The sequence below is a fragment of the Echeneis naucrates genome, chromosome 15, assembly GCF_900963305.1.
Source record: "Echeneis naucrates chromosome 15, fEcheNa1.1, whole genome shotgun sequence".
In the NCBI taxonomy this organism is placed as follows: Eukaryota; Metazoa; Chordata; class Actinopteri; order Carangiformes; family Echeneidae; genus Echeneis; species Echeneis naucrates.
The window spans coordinates 13,103,734-13,127,462 of record NC_042525.1 but is presented as its reverse complement, the minus strand read 5'-3'; the positions used below and the strand labels follow the sequence as shown (position 1 = coordinate 13,127,462).

The 23,729-nt window shown below is 41.7% G+C and overlaps 1 protein-coding gene across 1 annotated transcript; it reads left to right on the top strand.

Annotated features, from left to right (window-relative positions):
* The first annotated feature begins 1,733 nt into the window (after positions 1 to 1,733).
* LOC115055192 (serine protease HTRA1A-like) lies at positions 1,734 to 22,363 on the top strand. Its single transcript, XM_029520761.1, has 9 exons — positions 1,734 to 2,187; positions 8,505 to 8,604; positions 9,140 to 9,344; positions 18,490 to 18,684; positions 18,772 to 18,804; positions 18,881 to 18,995; positions 19,664 to 19,721; positions 20,340 to 20,435; positions 22,195 to 22,363. The coding sequence occupies exons 1-9, from the start codon at positions 1,734 to 1,736 to the stop codon at positions 22,361 to 22,363; spliced, it is 1,425 nt and encodes a 474-aa protein (XP_029376621.1).
* The last annotated feature ends 1,366 nt before the right edge of the window (positions 22,364 to 23,729 follow it).

Genomic DNA, 23,729 nt, shown 5'->3' with positions numbered 1-23,729 from the left:
CTTCAGGCGTGGACATTAATTCACACACAAACAAGGCAGTTTCTCAGACTCGGGCAGTGAGATCACACAGACCTCACTGGCATCCATCCCTGTTTATGCTGGCTGACCTCGGTCAGAGATGGGTGTGACTTATAGATGAGGTTGTTTTCATCTGCAGACTTTCCCACTGTTTCCTTCCTGGATATAGCTTTCATTCATTGTCAGTAGTGTATGTGTGCATTAAAAAAAAAAAAAAAAATTCTTCAAAAACAATTAGCCAAGCGTGAACACTGAGGTACAAGTCTATATTTTGTATGTGCTTATTGTTTCCTGTGTTGTACAAGCCATGACTGCCCCCAGTCCCTTTATCCCGTTGTGCCCTCTCTGTAATTGCCCTTTGGATACAGGAGCGTGTTCTGTCACACGTCAGAGTGCTTTGGGTCCCCCCATTAGCCCCCAAGAGAGGTGATCCCATTCACCCGACTGCTGTATTTTAAACCTAGAGCTTCCAAAACAGCCCTGTACCCATAATCAATCACATTGTTCTGGGGCAGTTTATGGCACTGATTCATTGCCTTGTGCCTTTACTGGACTCTTTTACAGCTCACCACAGACATTTAAACCCAACAAAGGCTTGTTGTTTGCCAACAGTAAAATTGAGTCCCTTAATATTGGAAATGTGTGTCATTCCAACAAACAGTCAGTGTAAACTTTAGTTTATGGGTTTTCCATTAACTCTGTGGCCCAAACAATTATTGGGAAAAAAAATATGAAAAGGTGATTTATGCTTTCATTTGGGAGGCCGTGGTAATCATTATTTGGCTCTTAGCAATACTTGTTTGTTTCCCTGCAAGCAGGGTGCTTGGAACCCGTAGGACTGGAATTAAGTCATAATAAATGGATAAATCACGATCTCTGGTTGTTTTTGCACTTAGAACTAATTTGGATGTTTATCAAGTGTATGTGAGAGGACTCGACAAATTCCCACAACTTTTCCCAATTAACCACAACCCCCGTGTGGAGTGCCAGGAGTGACTAATTCATATGGGTGTAAACTAAAAATGCAGAAACCAAGAACAGGATGTGTGTGTGTGTGTGTGTGTGTGTGTGTCTGTGTGTGTGTGTGTACTTTCTGAAACATCTGGGCAGTGCTACTCCTGGAGCTCTGATTCTATATTTTTACTTGCTTGTTTATACTTCAGTCAGGTTCTGTCCCATTATCAGCAGATGATGAATAAACGGAGCTTTCCACTGCTTGTCCAGAAACGCCAGAGGTGAAGTTGACCTTGACCTCTCTGACCTCCTCCACTTTGTTTTGTTTTTTTTTTTTCCACTTTACTCACTTTTTTTGGTCATCACAGCTCTTAAATGAGTACAGCAGATCTGCCATCCGTCCACAGGCAGGCTTGACTCGTGCCATCCCGTCTGTCACGCCTCTCTGCTCTCTGGACTGTTCGTGACGTCACGACAGGCCGCCAATGGCTGCTCTTGTTGTGAACGTGCAGAGAGTGACGCAGTGCCGGAGTTAAAGTTCAAGCCCCCTGATTGGCTGCGAGCTGGACTTTCGGTTAAATGCCGCTTCCAGCTGAATTGACTCCCACCTCAGCACTACTGAGCTCTGCCATCCCGTCACACTGCAACTACAACAACTTTTGGAGCTCTTCTAAACTTTAAGGTTTAACTCAAACAAGGACACAACAATTATTATTTAAAAGGAAACAAACAAAAACGTTGGATTGTTTCTACTTTAAATCATGTTTTGGTCGCTGTTGCTGTGCGTAATTGCGTCCGCGCCCGCGGTGGCCCAGACCTCCGGCCGGTATGCCATAGGATGTCCTGCGAGGTGTGACAAGTCCATGTGTCCCCGGGTCCCGGCGAACTGTCCGGCGGGCCAGGCTCTGGACGCCTGCCGCTGCTGCTCGGTGTGCGCGTCCGGCGAGGGGGAAGCCTGCGGCGGCAGCGGGAAGCTCGGGGACCCGGTGTGCGGAGAGGGGCTGGAGTGCTCCGTCTCCGGCGGGGTGGCGTACTCCGCCACGGTGAGGAGGAGAAGCAAGAGCGGGATCTGCGTGTGCAAAGCCACCGAGCCGGTGTGCGGGAGCGATGGGGTGTCCTACCGGAATATCTGCGAGCTGAAGAAGGTGAGCCGCCGGGCCGAGAAGCTGCAGCAGCCACCTGTTCTGTTCATTCAGCGGGGAGCCTGCGGGAAAGGTAAGGAGCTCCAGGAGCCCCAAACAAAGCCAGACAACTGGCCCTTCACATCCAACTAACTTAAAGCCGCATTCAGTGTCACACAATCCCTATTGTGTGTGGGACAACAAGAGCCAGCATTCAAGTGCGTTTCCTTCTTCTCCCTGCATTAATTAGACTCGATCAGAGAGCCGATTTTACTTTCGCCAGGCTGAGTGAAGTCATGAGCTCTACCCTGATGTAAAGCTGGATGGGAGCCTTTGGATTATCTCTGGCACGCAGGAAACCTACAGTCACATGGCTATAAAGTGGCCGATTGTTTCAGAAAACAGAGCCAGTGCCAGGCTAGTTCAACACAGAGAAATATTTCCAAAAAAGCATGACAGTATGGGAAACAGGACCCCAACTTGACTGGTGACACATGGACAGTATTTCCCCCCCAGTCAGTGCAGCTCAGTGATAAACAGACATCATTCGTCACCTCTGCCACTCTGTGAAACAGCACACACTCACAAACCAGTGAGTCTTCATCATCATTAATGCTACGTGTGTGAGAGAGAGGGACACTTGTACAGATGTGGGACTACAGGTGGTAAAGACATTCAGACATAGTATCATTCTTCAGTTTTTTTGTGCGTGTGCAGCTGTGCTTGAGTTTTACTTACGTCCATCTGAAGTGGGCACCACATATGTCTGAACGAAGAGCTTCAGCACCTGTCGCCTCACAGACCTGCGATTCACCTCCTGGCTTGGAAACCTGAGGGACCCCTCCTGCCCCACAAACCTCTCTCCCTTTTCTGTTTCAGTATGTCTCTCCCTCTCTGTGTCTCTGTTGTCACTCGTAAATCACACTTAACAGTCACATGAAGGAATGCCTGGCGCAGATTCGGAGTCAAAATTTGTTCTCTGCGGAAGACAGTTTAACACAGGCAGGAGGAGGGGGGGGGGGGGGGGGGGGGGGAGACAAGATTAGCAACCCATACTTTTGGAAGAGTTTTACATTTACATCAAAAAGCATGTGAGCGCAGCAGCAGGGCAGACTCTATCACCACATTTGTTTGTCAGTCATGTAAGCAACTTCAATAGTTCAGTCATTTCCAGACAGCTAACCATGTTGAACCCACAGCAGGACTGTGGCGAGCCTATTGATTTTCCGTGGCACCCAGTGAAAACATTTCCTTTGCGCCAATAAAACCAGTCACGTTTCATTTGGTACATCACATGTACTTTTGTCCACACTGTCAGGGAAAAATAATGACGTCTGTGAGAGAGCGTCTCCTTTTTTTTTTTTTTTTTTTTTTTGACGTTAGCTTCACTGTAGGAGACCAGTAGGCTGTAGGCTGTGGAGCCCCTCTGGGCACCCCGAACTACCCAGTGAAATGGCCCCATGTTAAGAAAACAAACGCACCTACACTTTGAATGATGTCATTTTGTGTCTGCACTATAAAGGCAGTGATTCTGAATGTCAGTCATTCTGGCATACACTATGTCAAATTTAGCTTTACACATATATATATATATATATATATGTAGTGACAGTGCAGAAATTTCCAGGAAGAAAAAGTAGAGGGATGGGCCAAGAGATTTATAATTGAAGGGTTTGCATCTTTGACCTATTTGTGATACAGAACAGCATTCACGGGCTGCTGAGAAAAACTACTCTGGGCAAATAAAGTTGTGATCATGCTGATTTTTTTTTTCTTTTAATCATATTGAAAATCCAATGCAAGACTGCACTGCCCATTATGGTTTTGCCAGCTAATGTTGCAGAATGCATTCCGTGACTCCGGGCGAGTGACATTGTGCTGACTGCGCACATTCTTGTCCAACTCCTCTCAACCACTCGTAATATTAAAACGCCATCTTTGTGCATGTGTCTGTGACTTTTTTTTTTAAATGTTGTTTTATCAGTCTGTCTCTGCTCCTGTTTCTGCATGTCTGTCTGTTTTTCTCATCTGTTTCCTCTCCGCTACACGAGGCCTGCACTTCTCTGTCTCTTTCTTTCTTTCATTCTCCGTCTGACCTTTGATACAGGAACTCCTATTGCAATCTCTTTCAGAGATTGGATCTAAGACTGACTATGAAATAGAAATGTTATGTTTACGCTTCCTCTTTTCTGAGATCAAACCTGATGCCCTTTCCTTTGTCCAATCCCTGTCTCATCTCCTCTTGTTTCTGTTGGACCATGATGAAGTTTATCAAATGTAGCGTTAACTGTTGCATTGACCCCAGAATCTACAAGCTTCAGCGTCATAAGCAGTTTTGAAGTTAATAGGTTAAAATTCTCCAAAGATTGGTACCTGGTCTGTACAATAGGCCTGTGTATCTCTTTTATTCCAACAACAAAGGAAATAATTTTTACTTTATTACTGCTGTTGAAACTGCCACTCTGATATGTATTTTAGGGCCCAGATGTTTTTGGGTTGTATTCCAAGAAATTGATGAAAACTAACTTTTTAGAAATTGGAAATTAGAAATAGAAAAATTTGTTCAGTTCAATTTACCCCGACTGTTGTGCAATGTGTCATCTCAAAATGTTTCCGGTGTGTAACTGTGACATTATAAACAGCAGAAAGTTCAAAAGTACATCTTAAATGTAAACGCAGCATCCCTTCCAACTGAGTCATGACTGTACACTTGAGTGGGCTGAGATTCACATTAAAAGTGTCATTGAAAATGTCAAAATCAGTCTCAATCAGTCAAGTTAAGTCAGGGCCAAAGCTCATCTTCAAGGCTTTATTTTACCTAAATCACGCACAGCACTTAAGATAAGATAAGATAAGATAGACTTTATTAATCCCTTGGGAGGTCTCCGTCAGGGAAATTGTTGTTCCAGCAGGTACAGCACCGACAAGAACAGTAAAAGAAAACACACAGTTTGAAATATATAAACAACAAATGTACAACCATAAATATTCAGTTTTTTTAGTGTCCCATCTTCTCCAATCCCTCTTTCTTCCTGCTACTCCTCCCCCTCCCACCTAGTGCAGAGTTATACAGTTTTATTGCTCGGGGGACAAAGGAGTCTTTGAATCTGTTGGTTCTGCACCTGGGGAGAAGCAGTCTGTCACTCAACAGGCTTTTCTGTGCACTGATGACAGGCTGCAGAGGGTGACTGGCGTTGTCCGTAATAGCCAGCAGTTTGTTTCTGGATCTCCTCTCTGCAACTGTCACCAGAGAGTCCAGCTTTGTGCCAACCACAGAGCTAGCTCGCCTGATCAGCTTGTCCAACCTGTTTGAGTACTTCTTTGGTATTGAAACATTTCCTTTAGTTTCAAGTATTTTGTGTGGCTTTGGTGGACCTCAGTTTGCTTTACATCAGAGAATCAGTGTTTGTAAGTAAGAGGAACACTGAACTTGCCTTAGTGGATTTATGTTCTATCAAGCTTCTCTCATTGAGAGGATGAGAAAAAGCAGTAACTATATAAACTATACAGAACTGTGCGTAATTTCTGAGAAATAAGAACAAGCTGAAATCTTGACCTTAGACCCTTGTGGTGAAGGTTAATGTCAAGAGAAGGAGGGGTAATGGGCGATGATGGCAGGGGGCACTGAATGTCTGGATGAGATAGAGAGAGAGAGAAAGCAAGAAAAAGAAAAAGCTCTTTCTAAACGCTGAATGCTTCCCTCCCTCACGAGTCTTTCAACACATGTTTATTGTGAAATTATGGTCTGCGCAATGTTATAATGAACTTTCGTGAGGAGCGACCTTGCTTTAAAACAAGACATGTCTTCCACCTTCGTGTCTAAGATCTTTAGTTCAACAGGCCATAGATGCTGAGGACACAGAGGAAATTCATTGCTCTTTATATGGCAGTATTCCAAAGTGTGTTTTGCGAGCCAAAGACCTCAGCAGGTATAAATCATAAATTCCAAATTTGTCATGTGCCAGAGTTGCTTTTTTTAGTCTCAAATGGATTGTGGTGTCCCCCACAGCTCAATTCTTGGTCCTCTTTAATGTTGCTCTCCGTTGATCTGAAATGATTAGATGTCTGTGTTCCACAGTGTCTGTTATTTCCAATTGGCAATCATTTCTTTATTTAAATCACAGTCAAATAAAATTCCTCATTGTCAGCACTAACAGCACAAAATCACAAGAAGAAATATTGAAGGTCTGGCATGGGCTATTGTTTTAAGGTGTAAGGTGATATTCTTTTTAACCCCCCCCCCCCCCCAAAAAAAAAAAAAAAAAAACAGTCTTGAAAACATGTCACTTTTGCTTATCTTGTTTAGCTTCCAGTTCTTCAAACCATTTTTGTTTATGTCTTTGTTTCTACCTAACTCATGTGCCTGATATATAATTAAAGTCAGGCTGAGGAGTTATTGTTAGTAAAATCCAGGATTTCTGGCACGCTAATGTTTCAAACCTCCTTGTCCAGATGCTAAGTATGTGTGTGGTGAGGTGCTCAGTGACTCTTGCTCTTAACAGTATGTGAAAAGAAATCTTTCTTCCTCACTTCAGCGTTAGCTTTTCTTAGTGGCTCTAAGCAGTTTTTTTGTAAAACTACATCAAATAATTGGGTGAAAATAATCTGCAGCTCCTGTACTAGCTGCAGCAAGGTTCAACTCCAGCTGTTTGGTCAGTACATTTACTGGTTACCTGTGGCAACTAGTCAGCAAAAAAATGTTCCGGAAGGATTATGTGGACGAGGCAATAATGAAGGAGCTTTATATTCCTACTTTCCCTTCACACTGTCGGACAAAGTTCTGGATGAATTTGTAATTTTTTTTCCCCGTCATTTAAAGAGACAGCTGTTTTTCAATTTGGCTTGAAAGGCAACATACTTGAACAACAGGAAAGCGTCTTTAAGCTGAGCTAAAGTTACTGAGCTGTAGGCAACATTTGAGTCATGATTTCCCATCATGACTCAAATGAATCAAAGGAGATCTGGAGAAAACGGAGAAATATGACTCCAGTGTCTTTTAAAAAAAAGATGACTCTCAAAGTGGTAATCAGTCAGTGAGTCCATCATTTCTGTCCTAACTAAAAAAAAAATAAATAAATCAACAAATTGATGCTTCCCAAATGTTGAAACTGAAATACTTTGGTGACCCAGCAACTTTTAGTCTATCACCGCCTTGAGGTTTAGAGTTTTGCCTCTAAGCGAAAACTTAACTTTTGGTAAATGCGCTGACATGAAATTTGTTGCGGATTTCCATCTCAAACTCCCTGACTCAGGGGATCTCTGACTTTTTCTGCAGCAGCTCTGCCAGTCCAAACTCTTGCTCAAATATCCAGAGGATACAACCTAATAACTTAGGTAATCCCCTGATGAGTCAAATTCGTGATTTTTGAGTGACTCTCTCACCAAGAATTGGTACACACTATGTAAAAGGAATGTCCTTTTCATGATGATAAAAAACTACAGGTGTGGTATTTTTTTTCTAATTGGCTAATGCTAGAATGCGAAAGTGGTAAAAAACAAACAAACAAACAAACAAAAAAAACCTGATCAACATGGAAAACACCATGTTAGCATTTCGCTAATGTATGGCCTCACATTGTGTGACTGTAGACTTTCGAGTTTTGTACATTTTTATACATACAATTTCTCTGACTGTCAGCTATGACCCAGTGATCACATAACAGCAGAATTTTCCCCCTGCGGGTTGACAAAGTTTTCATACTGTATAATTTAGTGGCGTTCGTTACGGCAAGATGGTGCTCATTCCATGCTTGTGTTAGCTTAACTGCACCTCAAGCGGAAAATCTCTTTCTCTTTCCTTAACCCTTCACTGCAATTATTGATATCCCAGGGTTTATGGGTGTCTTTGACTTTCACAAAATTTTGTCCTCAAAGAGAACATAATAGCTGAAAATTGCCCTTGCAAGGCAAAATCGTTGGCGGTATGGGGCAAAATAAGAGTTTACGAGTGAATAGATGACAGAAGGGTCGGGAGAGTCTTGATTCATAGCTTTGGTGAAACTGTCTTCTGGGCAGCATTTAATTACCAGGTAAATCAGTCAACATTTCCTGACTTGCCCAATGCCTGATAGATGGTGAGGTGGGTGATTCAGGGAACTTGGCAGTATTCATATATACAGTTTACGGCAGTATGTGCATAAGGGGTATTATACTTACGTGGCGAAGTTTTGTCTTGAGGAAAGAGCTGTCAATGGTTTAAGAATATATTATGTACAGTCATCCACGGCAGAGATTAGGGTAAAAGTGAAGGTTAAGTGTTTGTTTGCACTTTTTATTGCCAGGGTTCACCTATGATAAATGGTTTTATCTGAGGGCTTTCCAGTCTCATGCAGCTCTTCTCATCATGCAGTATTTCAGTGCATTTGTATTCACTTGCCTGACGTCCTACGTGTGTGTGTTTTGTATTTCCAGCTCAAGACAATCCAGACAGCCCAAGACACAAATACAACTTCATTGCAGACGTGGTGGAGAGAATTGCTCCGGCTGTAGTTCACATTGAACTTTACCGCAAGTAAGAGCTGTGCACGAGGGCCGCTCTGCAACACACTAAAATTTACAGCCCACCTGTGTACTTAACCAGACCACACCAGTCAGGAGGTGCAGCTTTCTCCCCACACCCCACCTTTCAACGTCTTCTTTTTTTCTTTTTCGTCTCCCCCGCTTTTGAGCTCTGTCATCTCTGGCACTCGCTCATCTTTGACATCTCAATTCCCAGTGTGTGTCGTCTCTATTCTGTCTGTCACTGGTTTGTAAAGTGGCTTTTCAGTGTCTGCTCTTCCATCTTTGGCTCCCTCAGCCCTGCTTTTTATTTTCCCTCTTCTTCTTTCCTTTGGTCTTGCTGCCTCAGGGTAACTTGTGCTGTTTGTAAAAGTCAGCTTGCTTCGTTTTCCTGCTGTTTTTATCGACTTAATCTCTCCAGCTCACCTGTCAGTAGAAACATGCCTAATGTTTATGTGCGTGTATATATTTACAACCTTTTCACAAAATTAATGCAGACACTCACATTCTTTCCATTCCCTCCTAAAGTTGTCTCCTTCGCCCGACAGGATGACCTACAGCAAGCGAGAGGTGGCAGTCGCCAGCGGGTCTGGCTTTGTCGTGGCAGAAGATGGCCAGATTGTGACCAATGCCCATGTTGTGGCCAATAAGCATCGAGTGAAAGTGGAGCTGAAGAGCGGCGCGTCCTACGATGCAAAAATCAAAGACGTGGATGAGAAATCGGACATCGCCCTCATCAAGATTGATCCACCGGTCAGTCAAAGTGTAAAAGAGTCTGAGGGTATGGCAAGGAGATAAAACTGTCAGACAGCTAGAAAGGTCCTGGTGAAGAAAGACAAATCTGGACTCATTAATCTTTTTTCTACCCACTTTTATTCAATATTTGCCCACTTCAGCCACAGCCTCTTTAAAGGAATATGCCAACACCTTTGCTTTCTCCCACCCCCCTGCTGAGAGTGAGGGGAAAAAAATCAATACCACTCACTTTACCAGTCTCTACTGGGAAAGGAATAAGGTTTTTCCAGGTTTATTAGAGGATATATTTTCTCCACTAGCCAACTCTACTGTCTCTTACTTTAATTTCAGTCTCTGTAGGCTTCCAGTTTCCAGCTTCCAGCTTTTTTATTATTTCTATATTTACTCATGTCTAACCCGCCATTGCAAATCAGTCTGCCACTGTGCTTCTTAAATACTTTTTCTGTATTCTTAGTGAATTATCTTGTCGAGTTCTCGAAACTAACAACCCTCCCGATTTGCTTTAGAGACAAAAGACTTGCTTGACTTCTAAATTAAGAAAAATACATGTCTTTGTTTCTTAAGTGCACTTTAATGCAAAGAGTCATGAGTCACTTGAAATAAGGACATCTGTAGATGCACTCTACACAAACCTCTCTGTCAAAAAGATCAAAACATTCGCTAACTGTTTTATAAATCTGCTATTTAACTGTTAAGAAAAGCTTTTGAAGACTTGAAATCTGAGGCTTGGCATGGAAAATATTCTAAATCTAGGAGATTATTCACTCCACAAGTGTTGTAAAGTGAGACTGCAGGTGCGGCCAAATCTGTGTTTAAAAGACAGCTGGCTGGCAGTCATCGCTGATTCTCTTGGAACAGATAAGACAACATGCACCTGACAGATATTACACAAGTCATGTCAGGAGCAACTTCCAGGGGCAGCTCCTTGTTACCAAAAATTGGAAATGGGTCTACTTTAAAGCATGTGTGGTGTGTAACAGAAAAGACAATGCAATGTAACTTTTGCTACATATTTTTCTCTTTCTATCTGGATGTCGGTCTCTCAGTCCACATCAGATTTTGATCACAGCTTGGAGTCAAGTGAAGGAATGTATGGCAGAGAGCCAGAGCCTATTGACGGAAATACATAACAGAGCAGAGTGCATTATGGAGCTCACTCTCATAGCTGGGCAATACAGCTGAATAGATGCTCTTGACAGTAACACAAGGTGTTTTACAAAGACCTCAGATTCTGAAAAGAAGTTGAAATATTCAGGTTTTGTTTGGTTGACAGTGTGAGGGAAGGATGCAGAAAAGAGCGGTGACAGATGCTTTCTTTTCAGCCATCTTATCATAAAAGCCATTTAAATTGTTGATGACAGTCTGGGTCATTTACGGGGTGGTGGGGGGTGTCACCATGTTGTTTGCATCGCATGCTCTGCTGATCCTGTCCCCTGTACAATCAGTTGTGTCAGCTTTAGGAATGAGTCATACTGGTATACACATTGCATGCCATTTATTTTTTGGCCTTTCGCTGTGCCTGTATTTGTAGCATTCCTCAGCATGACGCCGTAGCTGCTCGGTAAACCATGTGCGGTTAAAAGTGGATTCTAATCTATTAAGATGAAGGAGAGGTTACGTTGGAGAGGCCACACGATCTGACTAATGAGGAAGAATTTGCATGTTTGTGTGTGTCTAACATTTGGACAGTTTGCAGAGGTACTGCATGGGGAAATTAGAGGATGAGTGAGTTATAATGAGAGGGCAGGAGTACGAGTAGAGCTGTCATTTTGGATGACACTTAAAAACATTAACTTGAGCTAATCTGAACCTCTTGCTACAGGTTGTTTATTTGAAAAGCTAAAATGAACTATTGGAGCTTCATTGTAGCTAATCCCAAAATTTGGAGTGTATTTTCTGGGATCAGACAGAATAATAAGGTCCTTACCTGTCCTAAGTCTCAGGTCTTAAATCACTAACCCATGACAGCAATGTGCCACAACAAGTGATGAGCAACACAACAGCTCCATATTGAGTAAAAGAAGAACAGCAGTAGGATCTTTTCAGATTGAATTTATAGGAACATTTCTACCTCCATAAGTAAGAATTCCAAAATTATCATTTGTGGTTTTATGAATTCATACGACTGGCATGTTGTGCTTTTCTTTAGTCTTTCATTCCCCTTCCCCATCCCTCCACCCTGTTTCTCTGCTCCTTACTGTCTTTTTCAAAGCACTCTGTATTAAATAAACGCTGACTGCTGTCAACATCAGCACCCCAGAAGCAGCCACGGATAAGCAGTAAACAATTGCATCAGTTTACGAGTGAGAAAGTTTAACATAAAGTTTTCCCCGAGAATAATAATTGACTTTTGTCGTCTTTCTCTTTCCTTTTCTATGTGAAATTGGAGTTTATTGGTAGCAAGGCCTGGTCCATTCTCGGGGCTGTGGTCTACCCCTCAGCTCTGGGGAATACATTAGTCTGTCTGCAGCAGCTGGAACTTCATAGGGGAAGGGAAGGGGGGAGAAGCCCTGTACTCACTTGTTCCTGTCCAAAGAGAGTGAGGGGGGAAAAGAGAAAACAAGAAGGACAGAAAAAGAGGGAACAATGCGGTCAAGGACTGGAAAATGAATCCATATGTCTGAAGGACCAAGTGAGCTAATAGGCTAATGAGAGCACTGTGTGTTGTGGTAATGGCACAATAAAGATAACTCATTGTGCCTCAGGTTTAAAAGGCTTCCCATTCTCTAATTCAGAACTTGGAGGTTCATTTGGAAATGCTTACAATGAATTGGACACATCCACTTTCACCTGGAAGGCCTTGCACTGACTGGAAAGCTTGCTGAATTGGTAGGATGTGTATTTAATCCTATTAGCTTGTGTTGACCCCACAGACTTGCATGAGGCCATAGTGTCTTGGAATGACTGAAAAACACTCAAATGTACTGTGCAGGCAATTTTCCATTGTGTTGCAAATCTTTCTTCGCGGCTTGTGCAGTCCTTATCTTGAGGCCGAGTGCTTCATGTTGCAAAAGCATTGATACTTCACATTTAGGTTTAGAATTCAGGAAAAAAAAATCAAATTGCCTGTGGTGAGCCCTTTGCTATATTCTTCTGAAACACAGGTGATCCCACAGTAGTTGAGCAATGATAGGCGCGGCATGTGTATCAAGCTTGATGCCTCAGTGTGCCAAAATTTAATTTATGACTGGATTTACAAGAGTTTTTAGAATGCTGATTTTATCCCTATTATGTAACTGGCAGTGGTATAGAGTTTTGTTAGGCAAATAATTATTATATTAATAATAGATGAAAATAGAATCCTACTCTAATTTTCCTCATTTCAGCTCATGAAAGCAAAGATTCTGAACCATAATCAAGAAGATGCTTTTCTACATGTTTGGAATAAAGAATCCATTATATCAAAAATTACATATATCAATTGGAAAACATTGTCTGTAAAACAATAATGCGTGGTACTTCAGTGGAAAACTATTAAGTATCTAGAGGAGTGATTTCTGAGAGAAGGGCCTGCAATTTTTCACTTCAGGTGGTACAAAAAAAATCTATCTCAAATAGACTTCCATCCCACTGGATAAATCATCTATAAATGAGCCATAAACTGAACCCTCATGCAAAAATCAGCCTCACAATGTTTTTGCAGTTAAGAAAAGAAAACTGCCCTCATATGCTCCCCTGAAAACAATGGCAGTGTTTGTGTCTGCACTGCCCATCACCTAGTATTACGACTGAAACCATTCTCTGTGGGAAATGGTGGTTTGGATAGACCTATTACTGGAATACGCATGTGTGTGTGCGTGTGTGTGTCCCTGTGTTTATGTGCAGAGAGGAAAGAGAGGAATGTGACTCCACATAGTCATTTGTAGATGCATTTATCTGTTTATCAGTAACTCTGGGTAAATGTTTCCGCAGGGTGTGAGAAATGGTTCCTTGGATTAGCAGTATTGACAGACAAAAAAAATAGCAATCAATTTAAATCTTTGTTTGGGAATCCTTATGTGTCTGTGTGTGTGTGTGTGTGTGTGTGTATGGAGGGGTTTAAGATGGCTCACTGCAGGGACACTCTCCGTTTCTGGTGGAAAGACGCTGCATGTTGTCCTTCAGAGACAGGCAGACGGGAAACGGATCACATCCTCCTTTCTTCTTTTCCATCCTCCTCCTCATCTTTTGTCTCTGCAACTAAAATGGTTCCCATGCTTAAAGATGCAGTTGGGAAGGAAAAAAGCCAAGGAAAACACACACCCACTACACACACACACAATCTTGCCCTGCTGAGTTTTGATGCATTTTGTTTTGGCCTACTTTTTGGCTGCATAAAATGTTCTCTCAGCCTGCTGGATGGGCACAGCATGGCGCAAAACTGTGTCTTGCCAGTTATTGACATCATTTTATATGTTTCAAATCTGCTGTTGTTAGAGTCAAATGATAGAGAACAAACGCACTAGTCAAGACATTAACTGGCTATCAATTTATTTCATTCTTCTTTTGTTCTGAAAGCAAACAAGGTTACTGTGCCTTGTTATTATGATGATTATCCAGACTAGGGGTGTTTACCTTTTAATCAGTTGTGCCTTTTATTATCTAAGCCATTTATTGCAGCTGTCATACTCAGCTTGGAAAATGCAGCACATATAGACAGTGCTATAACCCTTTAGTTCCTAAAGTGGGATTCGAGGACCTTCAGAGTTGACTGAGGAGATTTCAGTGAGCTCCCAAAGCCTCATAAAGAATACCTGAGACAACAGACATATAAAGCCCATAGGAACCAGAATTACCGCCATAAGCCTCACTCTTGCCACTACTCTTCATACACATTGTCTAAACTTTTTAATGCTGGAACATTATCCCAGTGCACCCACAGGTCGAGATGTGGAACTAATGCTGAAATCCCAGTGCAATCCAGAGCTGCATAAATACGTGAGATGACATTATACTCCAGGTAAAAAAAAAAAAAAAAAGATTGTGTGTAGTATATATTTAAGTGAGTTTTGAGACCTCATCTCCTCTCATCATTGTGATTTGCACAGTTCAAAGTTTTGTGGTGTCTAGCCAGAACTGAGACGCCTTCAAATCCTCGGAGCTCTCATGCGAGCCTGCATGGAGTGGAAAATACACATGGAACTCACAGACATATGTTTGCTCTTACACAGACTTAAAAAACCTTCCCAACAACATATGGAAACCATAGTGGTTTCCAAACTTGTGTTGCAAAGGTATGGTGTAGCCAGAGTGATGTGAACATGTTGATATTAACTACAGTGCGAGGAACTGCTTTGTGTGACGAAGTCCTGCTTTACGAGTGGACTGTGGCTTTGATAAGCGTGTTTGTCTGTGAAAAGGTTTTCTGTAAAAATCATAGTTACAACAGTCACTTACATTTGTGTTTTGCTTTTTTTTTTTTTTTTTTCCTACACAAGCATGCACAAACAGGCGTTCACACATACAATACTGAATCAGTTACGCACCATACAAGCATCCAGACACACACACGCTCGGTGTCCCCTCTCTCCAGCCCCTCGGTCTGATCTCCTGATCCTCTGGCTTGATGTTATGTGTCAGCATGTTGAAACCTGCCCCATTTTTTTTTTAATCTGCATTACCACCACCCTGAGGGCACAAGTTCAGACCCAGCAGTAAACTCCTATACCTTAGTGTACAATTTCTCAGTAGAACTCCCTGTTTCGAAGTCACCTGTATGAAAGACACAGGAGCACTTCAGTGACTGAAATTGTTATATACATTTGGAGTCACATGCTGACCCTAAACAGCTACTGTGTCGGAAAGTGTTTATTTTGAAGTGGTCTGACTGCATGCATAAACAGTGCCAGGTGTGTGGGTTTTAATTTACAGACTTGAGTTTGTGAAAGTTCAGGCTCAGGCAGCCTCCTCCCTCTCAGTGTTCCTATATCTGTGTTTGTGTGTGTGTATAAGTGTATAATTAAACATTTGTCTCAGTATTATTAGTCGTATTAGTCCATTCCAGCCTGACTCGAGTTAAAATTCGCACCTGGCTTTTCATAAAGTCATAAAAGTGGTAGTTAGTTTAATGGCTTTTAAATGAGCCTCCAATCCTCCAAGGCTGTAATGTTAACCAATGACACCTTCTCTGCAAAGTTCAAGTCAGCCTGTTAGCTTGCCTGCCAGCAATCTTATTATCTATCCGCCATAGTTGCCCTGATAAGCTAACTTTGACGTTATCTGTATGCAGGGGATCAAAACTCACCTCCATGAGAAAAAAGTTGACTAAAACATTTGGCATTCTTCTCAGCACGTGCCCAATTACAACAACTCATATTGTTCAAGCAAACAAAGCTATTCTTTCTCCCCTCCTTCCAGCTGATGCCTAATTTTCCTCTCTTATCTGAATGTTCAAGAGCTTGGAAAACACAATTTGCTTTGTGACTCGGGTAAAAAATGTCTGGCATCATACTGAAGTTTAGCGACATGAGGCAATGAAGTGGTCTTAACAAAGCATTCATTTTCAGAAACTAGATGCTATCCTCGTCGACCACATCGGGTTGTTTTCAAGAGCTCTGGACTTTAGTGTAGTTTCCTGAGATATTTCCAAATTGGTGCTCTTTTGAGTTTCAGGGCAAAAGTATATTTTTTTGGCAGTATCTAACAGAATGTGTTTGCCTCATTCATCTCATATCCTCAGACTCTCTCCCTATGGTTTGCGGTGTTTGTTGTTCTCCCTCTTCACCTCACCTCCTTCTTTTACGTGTGGCTGTAGAGTCTTTTTGGTGAAGCACCAGTGCTTCCTGACCATCATCTGAAATAGCAGGTTGAATCACTGAATGGGTGGGCGAACTCATACTGTGAAAGGATTTTCCACAAGTCATTCCAAATTGCTGACTAGTCACGATTAGTAAGTGATACGTAAGCTAAGGGTGTCTGACAAAGACCAGCCTGTATTTTCAGTGTTTATTCTGCCTTCTCAAGTAAGCATCACTTGGTTCTCAGCAAACTGATACGTTTCTCACCCTTGGTATGTGATTTTTGTGAATGCATTGTGATTTGTCGGGATATGTGATAAGATGGATAAAGACGTCTATAGGCTGCATTTATTAAACTCTTTCAGAACACATTAGGATTTAGTAGCTGTTCCTGAAAGCTGACGTTCTGGAGAAACAAGGTTTTCACCTGGCAGCAACAGTCACCATGACAGCACTGGTATCACTGACTGTTATCCACTCATGGTGACCAGCAGTGGCCTGATCCTGAATGTCTTGGCAGTGACTCACATCCACCTGACATCTCTACTCTTCTCTCTCTCTCTCTCTCTCTCTGTGTGTGTGTGTGTGTGTCTTGCTTCCTCTCTCCATCTGGTTATACTCTTATCTCAGCGTGTGAAGAGAGGAGGGGAGCAGGGCTGATTATACACATTGCTGCTCCTGTGTGTTGGGATTATGTGTTTGCACATGCCTAACGCATGTTTCTTGGTTTATATGTACTCTGTTGAAGTTTGTGTATGTGCCATGCGTTCCTTTAAGATCCCCCATATGATCAAATAAGCTCACAGGCACCCATGAGACAGCCTCAGGCAAATGTCACGTGTGTGTTTGTACGTTTGGATCGGTGTGTGTGTGTGTGTGTGTGTGTGTGCGCGCGCACATGTAAGGTAAGGTGGAAAGTATTACTGAAAGGTTCACTTCCTCAGTTTACCGGCTGTCACTGACTTTGTCATCTTCTAATTATAACTTCATCGGGCAAGATGGTTTACAGTGAAGTCTAACACACTGGCACATTATTCTAAAGGCTGTGTGTTGAATGATTTCTCACAATCCAGTTATATCATTTGGTTTGAAGGAATAAATCAAGTGTTTTAGCGACAGCTGAGGACATCTGCAAACACAGAGGGGAAATGTGTGCATGCGTGGGCAGCAAGGGGTTATATTTCATGTTTGAGAATAGTCTAATTTGAGATTTGTCTGGAATATCTGAAGTATCAAGCTGGCATACATATTTCACGTGGATCCTTTTGTCTGTCTGTGCCAACTTGTGTTGCTGTCTAAGTTACCATGCAGCCTCCTCTGCCACCTATTTATAACACTAAGTAAACAAAATGGATACACAGGAGGACCACAGGTCTTTTTTTTTTTTCTAAGACAGGGCCAGCTTGCCGTCAGGGCGTTGGACCTGTGTACAGACTCAACGTCATGTGGTGGCGCGTGGGCTTTGACTGCGGGCTGCCCGGCGGAGATGATTTCATTCAAAGAAGGAAACTGTCACTCCCGATGGATAAATATATCCTCTATGCGTCTGTCTGCAGAGACAAGGTCTTACTAGTTTGGTTTCCGCTGCTCAGTGTAATAGGTCTAACTAGAGCCTAAGGTAGTCATTATTTACTGTATCAGTCAGTTTTCCAGCATCTGTGGTTTCTTGGCTCACACTCACCATTAGGAATGATTTGTTAGTGGGCTTGTTCTTTCAATCCTACAAAATAAGCTTTTGATGTTGATTATTAGCATTTTCAGTTGAGATGTTTGGCATAAATGTTACACCTCCCTGCAGTGGAAAAGAGTATAAGTGTTCCTGTATGTGAGCATTGCCATGCAGTGTAGATTGGGTTGTGTTTAGCAGACTTGTGGTTTTGCTGTACCTATTTTGCGCGTGTCGACTCACAAAACACACAATCATAAGTTGTCCTCCAAGCTCTGTTTAGTTACAACAAAAATTACAGGTACTATAAGTTTCATAATAAACTGTGATACTGCTTTTTTCAAATGCAAAATACAGGCAAATATGGATTATACTTAATCATCTGACTCTTAACACCAAATATTTCAGCATTACTTCCCACCTCTAATTATCCTATTTTAAGAGCTGTAATATTAGGCTTCAGACCACTTGTTCTTGTGTTGAAAGGATAAAAAAGCAGTTGGCAATTTTCACTGAGACACATTCACACACCACCTTTTTAGGAAAGTCTACCATTTCTGATTATTCCAACTTTCTGAAAACATACTATTACGTGCCAGTTTTCTGTCTACCTGGTTGTTTAGCAGTGACAGCTTTTCTGAGTGTATGTAAATACATCGTGGTCTACATGACCTTAGTTTTACTTTGCAAAGCTGGATGTATAAAATTTTACAGTATTGGGTCCTGCAATATGAACATTGACACTTTGTCTTTTCTGCAGACCAAGCTGCCCGTGCTGTTGCTGGGCCGCTCATCAGACCTGAGACCAGGGGAATTTGTGGTGGCAATCGGCAGCCCGTTTTCCCTCCAGAATACAGTTACCACAGGAATCGTCAGCACAACTCAGCGAGGGGGAAGAGAGCTGGGCCTACGCAACTCTGACATGGACTACATTCAGACTGATGCCATCATTAATGTAGGCGAATGAAAAAGCATTGTCAGTATACAAACACTGTGTCTTCCCTACAAGCATAAATAATATCTGGTGCATTTTTTTTAACAGTATGGCAACTCTGGAGGGCCTTTAGTAAATCTGGTAAGAGCAAAGTCTCTATATATTAATATACAGTTGTCTTTTTTCTTGGAGAATAAATTGATGTTTGCTGTTGTAGGATGGTGAGGTGATTGGGATCAACACATTGAAAGTGACAGCCGGCATCTCCTTTGCCATACCCTCCGACAAGATCCGACAGTTCCTGGCAGAGTCCTATGACAGACAGTCCAGAGGTACGAGTGTTCACCGACACACCTCATTATGTTTTCATTTCATTTTATTGCTTCTCTTGATTCACCGGGACAACTGTAACAATTCATTGACTTGGCTGCAAGAGATGGAGCAAAGTCCCACGTCCACATATACTGAAGGACCACATAAGGCAGCACATCATTCTCATGGTTGCCAAAGCTCTCTTGAGATATGCTGATTCCACACTGACTTTTAAGAATCCATGTAGGTGATATACAAAGAACAAAATGCCAGTGTACGTCATGGTTGCTCTTTTATTTTTACTTCTTCTTGCCCTTTAACTTATTTGATGTTATTGGATCAGCACACAAATGCATTTTATGCCTCCCCATTCGATTTGTCTGTCTTTGTCTTGTTTGATAAAATAACAAAAAAAAAAGAGCCAAATTTATACTGAAACACATCGATAATGAAGTATATGGTCATGCACAAGTGCACACTACTCTGCAGAACACACAACATTAGTGAGACAGTCCGTAACTCTTTTGTCTGGTCTAAAGTGGTATTTCTTTAAGTCAAATACAGAAGAAAAAAAAAAAAAAAAACCCACTCTGGAGATGTGTGAACAAATGGTTTTCTTAAACTAAGGTCCCAGACTGTGGTAGGCAAGAAGATGAATCATTTGTATTTGTGAATGTTGTCTCTCCAGGGAGAACAGCTGCTAAGAAGAAATATATTGGTGTGAGGATGATGACTCTCACTCCAGCGTAAGTTCCACACTGAAGTGTACAAACATCTGACAAGCTAAAGGAAAAACTTACATCTAGAGTCTTGGAGAGGTGTTGGTCCTCCATTTGCTGCCAGGACAGCTTAAGTGCTCTTTAGCATTGATTCTGAGGTGCTGGACTCCACTGGGGGCTTTGAGCACACAGACTGTCTATAAAAATGGACCTAGACTCCTGGTCTGATATGTGGAGCCAATATGGAAGTGCCTTAAACCTATATTCTATCTAACAATCATTAGGGAGCGACACCATTGGCTTGGCTGTCTTGAAAACTATAGGAAAATGGCCCTACTTCCCAGTTGATTTATTGCCCTGCATTAAATGTTAAAGTAGGGTATGCATTGAATTGTGGCTACCAGAGCGGTAGAGAGCGTTTGTTTTAAATCGCCCATAGATGTTCTATTAGATGTCTATGAAGAGAGTGACTGTGAAGGTCATAGCCTATGACATTGAAATACCAGCATGAGATCTGCATGAAATATCTTCAATGATTCGCTTTATTGCGCTTCAGACAAAAGGAAATCGCTGCATATCCATTTCTTGTTTTGGGCCAGGTTTCAAAAAAGTGATAGTTTCTCCTTCACTGCTGTCTCCGTTTAGACTGGCCAAAGAGCTGAAGACTCGACACCGTGACTTCCCTGACATTACCTCTGGGGCTTACGTTATGGAGGTCATTGCAAAGACACCAGCTGCAATGTAAGCATAATCATGTGGTTTCCGTGAACTGCAAATGCACATCAATTCTGATTCTTTCTGAGCCACTGGATGTTGTCATTGGCACTTTGTCCTACACATATGCTCCTAATGTGCACAGGATTCCTTATCACTCTCAGATCAGGAGCTCCCCTCTCAGAATGAAAATAGACAGTATATTTAATTTCCTTCCTGAATTTAATTTCTTTCCCCTCACTATAAATTGTACACACAGGCATACGTAGGCTCCGTCACGACTGTCCCAGTAGTAGGTAAATTCATAGCTCAGTCTTGTGTGCCTGGAGTGCCTGGGCTTCTAAAATATCCCCCTCCTCCCACAATCAGAGCCAAACAGCCACCACCACAGCTCCTATAGACTGGGGCTCAGGAGATGCTGAGGTCAGCTATTTCCTTCAACCTCATGCAGGGAGGTTTCTGGCTGCACTGCGGTTTTCCTACGCTTGCCCATGCAGCCCACTCCAAAATGAATTCCCCTACAAGGCCTGGTCAGAGTTTATTCATTGCTTAAATCACCCTGCTTTTTGCAGCATAACATTTCTGTGGTCTCATTTTGTATTTTGTGTTACTTTCTGTCCTACACTGCCGTGCCTTTGATCTCTCTCTGAGTTGTGCTGGTCTACAAATCTTGACCGCGCTGTAGAGAAGCCTCCATTTGGAGTGTTTCTGGAGGTGTTGGAGCAATTGAGTGTAATGAGGGCAATACTGAGTAGCAGTTGTGTTAATGGATGCTGTTACGAGTTGAGGTGTGGTGGTCTATGCTTACATCTGGCTGTAATTAAGCTGCTTTGTTGAGCGTTAGCTTCTGATACCACAGCTGGTAACGGCCTTGGTCTGTGTGTGATTTCAGGTTTACAAGTTGTTTTTTTTTTTTTTTTTTTCATCATGTGTATGTTTCCTCCAACCTTTCTGTGCCATCATTGAATCATTATTGTTGCATCATTAAAATTCTCCCAACAGATGTTAAATGCAATAATTTAGACCTCACTGGCCTGCAAGTAAATCTGACCGGAGTACAGTTTAAATACAATATGTTTGTATACAAAACAAGAACCATGTAGTTAGAGAACCGTAACATCTGTGGACCATTAAATTGGCTGGCTGTTTTTATTCTTCCTATGAAAACCTAAAGAGGAAGCCTTTATGAAAGGAGAGGAAAAGATCTGCTGTAAAACTGAAACGTCATTTAAAGATAATCTCGAGGTTAAGCTTTTCTTTTCTGTTTCAACTATTTCAACAAATTCCATGGAAAGGAAAAGTCCAAAACCAAATAGTTGGTTCCTCCTAAAGAGATGAGGATGTAAAACCTTTAATAGTGAGTCATAAATAAATAGATTATATTTGACCGGCTAAAGAATTATTTTGATGTCTTCGTAATATTTGTTCACAAAAAGAAAATAAAGGTTATCATCCCATCCCTTAAATTCTTCCACACTGCATATACTAATGGAGACCGCATTCTGAGCAGCTTTTATCTTTTTGTTGTTTTCGATGTGGCTTTTCAGCATGTATGAGATGATACATGGCATGGAACTGACAGGAAGCAATGATGAACACATAGTGATTTGGGTTGTATACAACAGCTGGTGACCTTCATGAACTATAGATTTCCATTCTTAGTGGCTAAAACTCCATCAAATAAAAATGGTACTATGGTATCAGCCTTGGGAAACAAAATTGCCATTGTAATTTGCTGTTTTTCACATGAAACACACTTGACTAAATCCTTTTTTCTCCACTCCAGTGGTGGAATGAAAGAGCATGACGTCATCATCTCCATCAATGGCCAGAGGATCTCATCGGCAACTGATGTCAGTGCTGTCATCAAGAAAGAGAACACTTTGAGAATTGTCGTGCGTCGTGGAAATGAGGATGCTATCCTCACCGTTGTTCCTATGGAGATTGACCCTTGACCCTGCAGAATTCACACCATAGGAGCTGGAGCTAGGTTTTACATGTCACCAGTGGACCTTTATTTAGAGGGGGGCTTCATTGACACACCCTCACCCTGTGGCCAAAGGCCAATGGTGCCCACACCCAGGAAAGTCCTGGTTTTGCCTTGAAAGGAACAACTGTACAGATACTGCAAAAGTAGCACTCGTGTGTTTTCACTTTTAGTCTTCCATGCTTTCATCATTGCTACTACTGTTTGGTCACAAACATCAGAAGTTGGGTATCACCATATTGTTTTGATCAGCTTTTTTTATGCCTTTTTTAATATGGAGCTTTGCTCAGTCCCGCCTTTTAAATTTAGAAACTCGCTGAGCAAATCTCATTTGTATAACAGTTTTTTTTCTAAACTCTTTTTTAAAATACTTTAGAATGTTTTGTTGTCGTTGTTGTTGATTGTGTGATGCATAACGAGAAAATAAATGACCTTTTGCTCTGACACTAACCTTACTGACCATGCTCATTTTCTTTCTATTTCTCTTTCACTCAGATTTATGCAAATGTAACATACACACACATTTTGAGATGGACTGCACCCAGACTGACAATACAATATTTTCTTTGTGAGAGTGCAGACAGTTCTTCACCATTTCTTCTACACATGCACACAGATACACAAGAGGAGCATTAAAGGAATCAGGATCTGGTTTAGATTTGATTTTATTGCCTTCATATGGGTTTGATACTCATCTGGTGTGATTGTGGGGCCAGGGGATCTGCAGGCTGACCTCAGAGACGGGAATGCAAGCCAAACAGAGATCTGACCCTCAATGCAGTGGTCACAGATGTGGGGCTCCAAGAATATGCTTAATTTTGTTTACTGCATGAATTCTGGATGACGGTGACAAAGTAAAACTCATAAACTGGTATACAAGAAAATCTCTGGCGAGAAACACATTAACTAAATATTAAATCTGCCATTGTTTTGTTTTCCTTATTATTACTCACTATTACTCAAACAAAAAGTCTGTTTTCTTGTACTGTCTGTGACCGTTAAATCAACTGCTTCACTACATGACAGAAGAACATACAGTTTGTGTCTTCTCAATGTGACAATGTTGTACTGCTTTGTAAATTTCTAACCTCTGGTGCTCTCATCCCTCACAAATTTTCAGATTTCTATATATAAATGTGTATCATTCAAAGGAAAAGACATGACTTTGAAAAAACAAATGGGGGATAAGTAGCACTGTTATATCAGTGTTGCAGTCTCTTATTTACACTAACCAATACAAATGTGTTGGAAATGTTTTGAAGATGTTGCACCCAAAGTTGAAATTCTCAGTTTTTGTTTGGCTTGCTAATGAAACTGATTCCTGAGTCACTTAT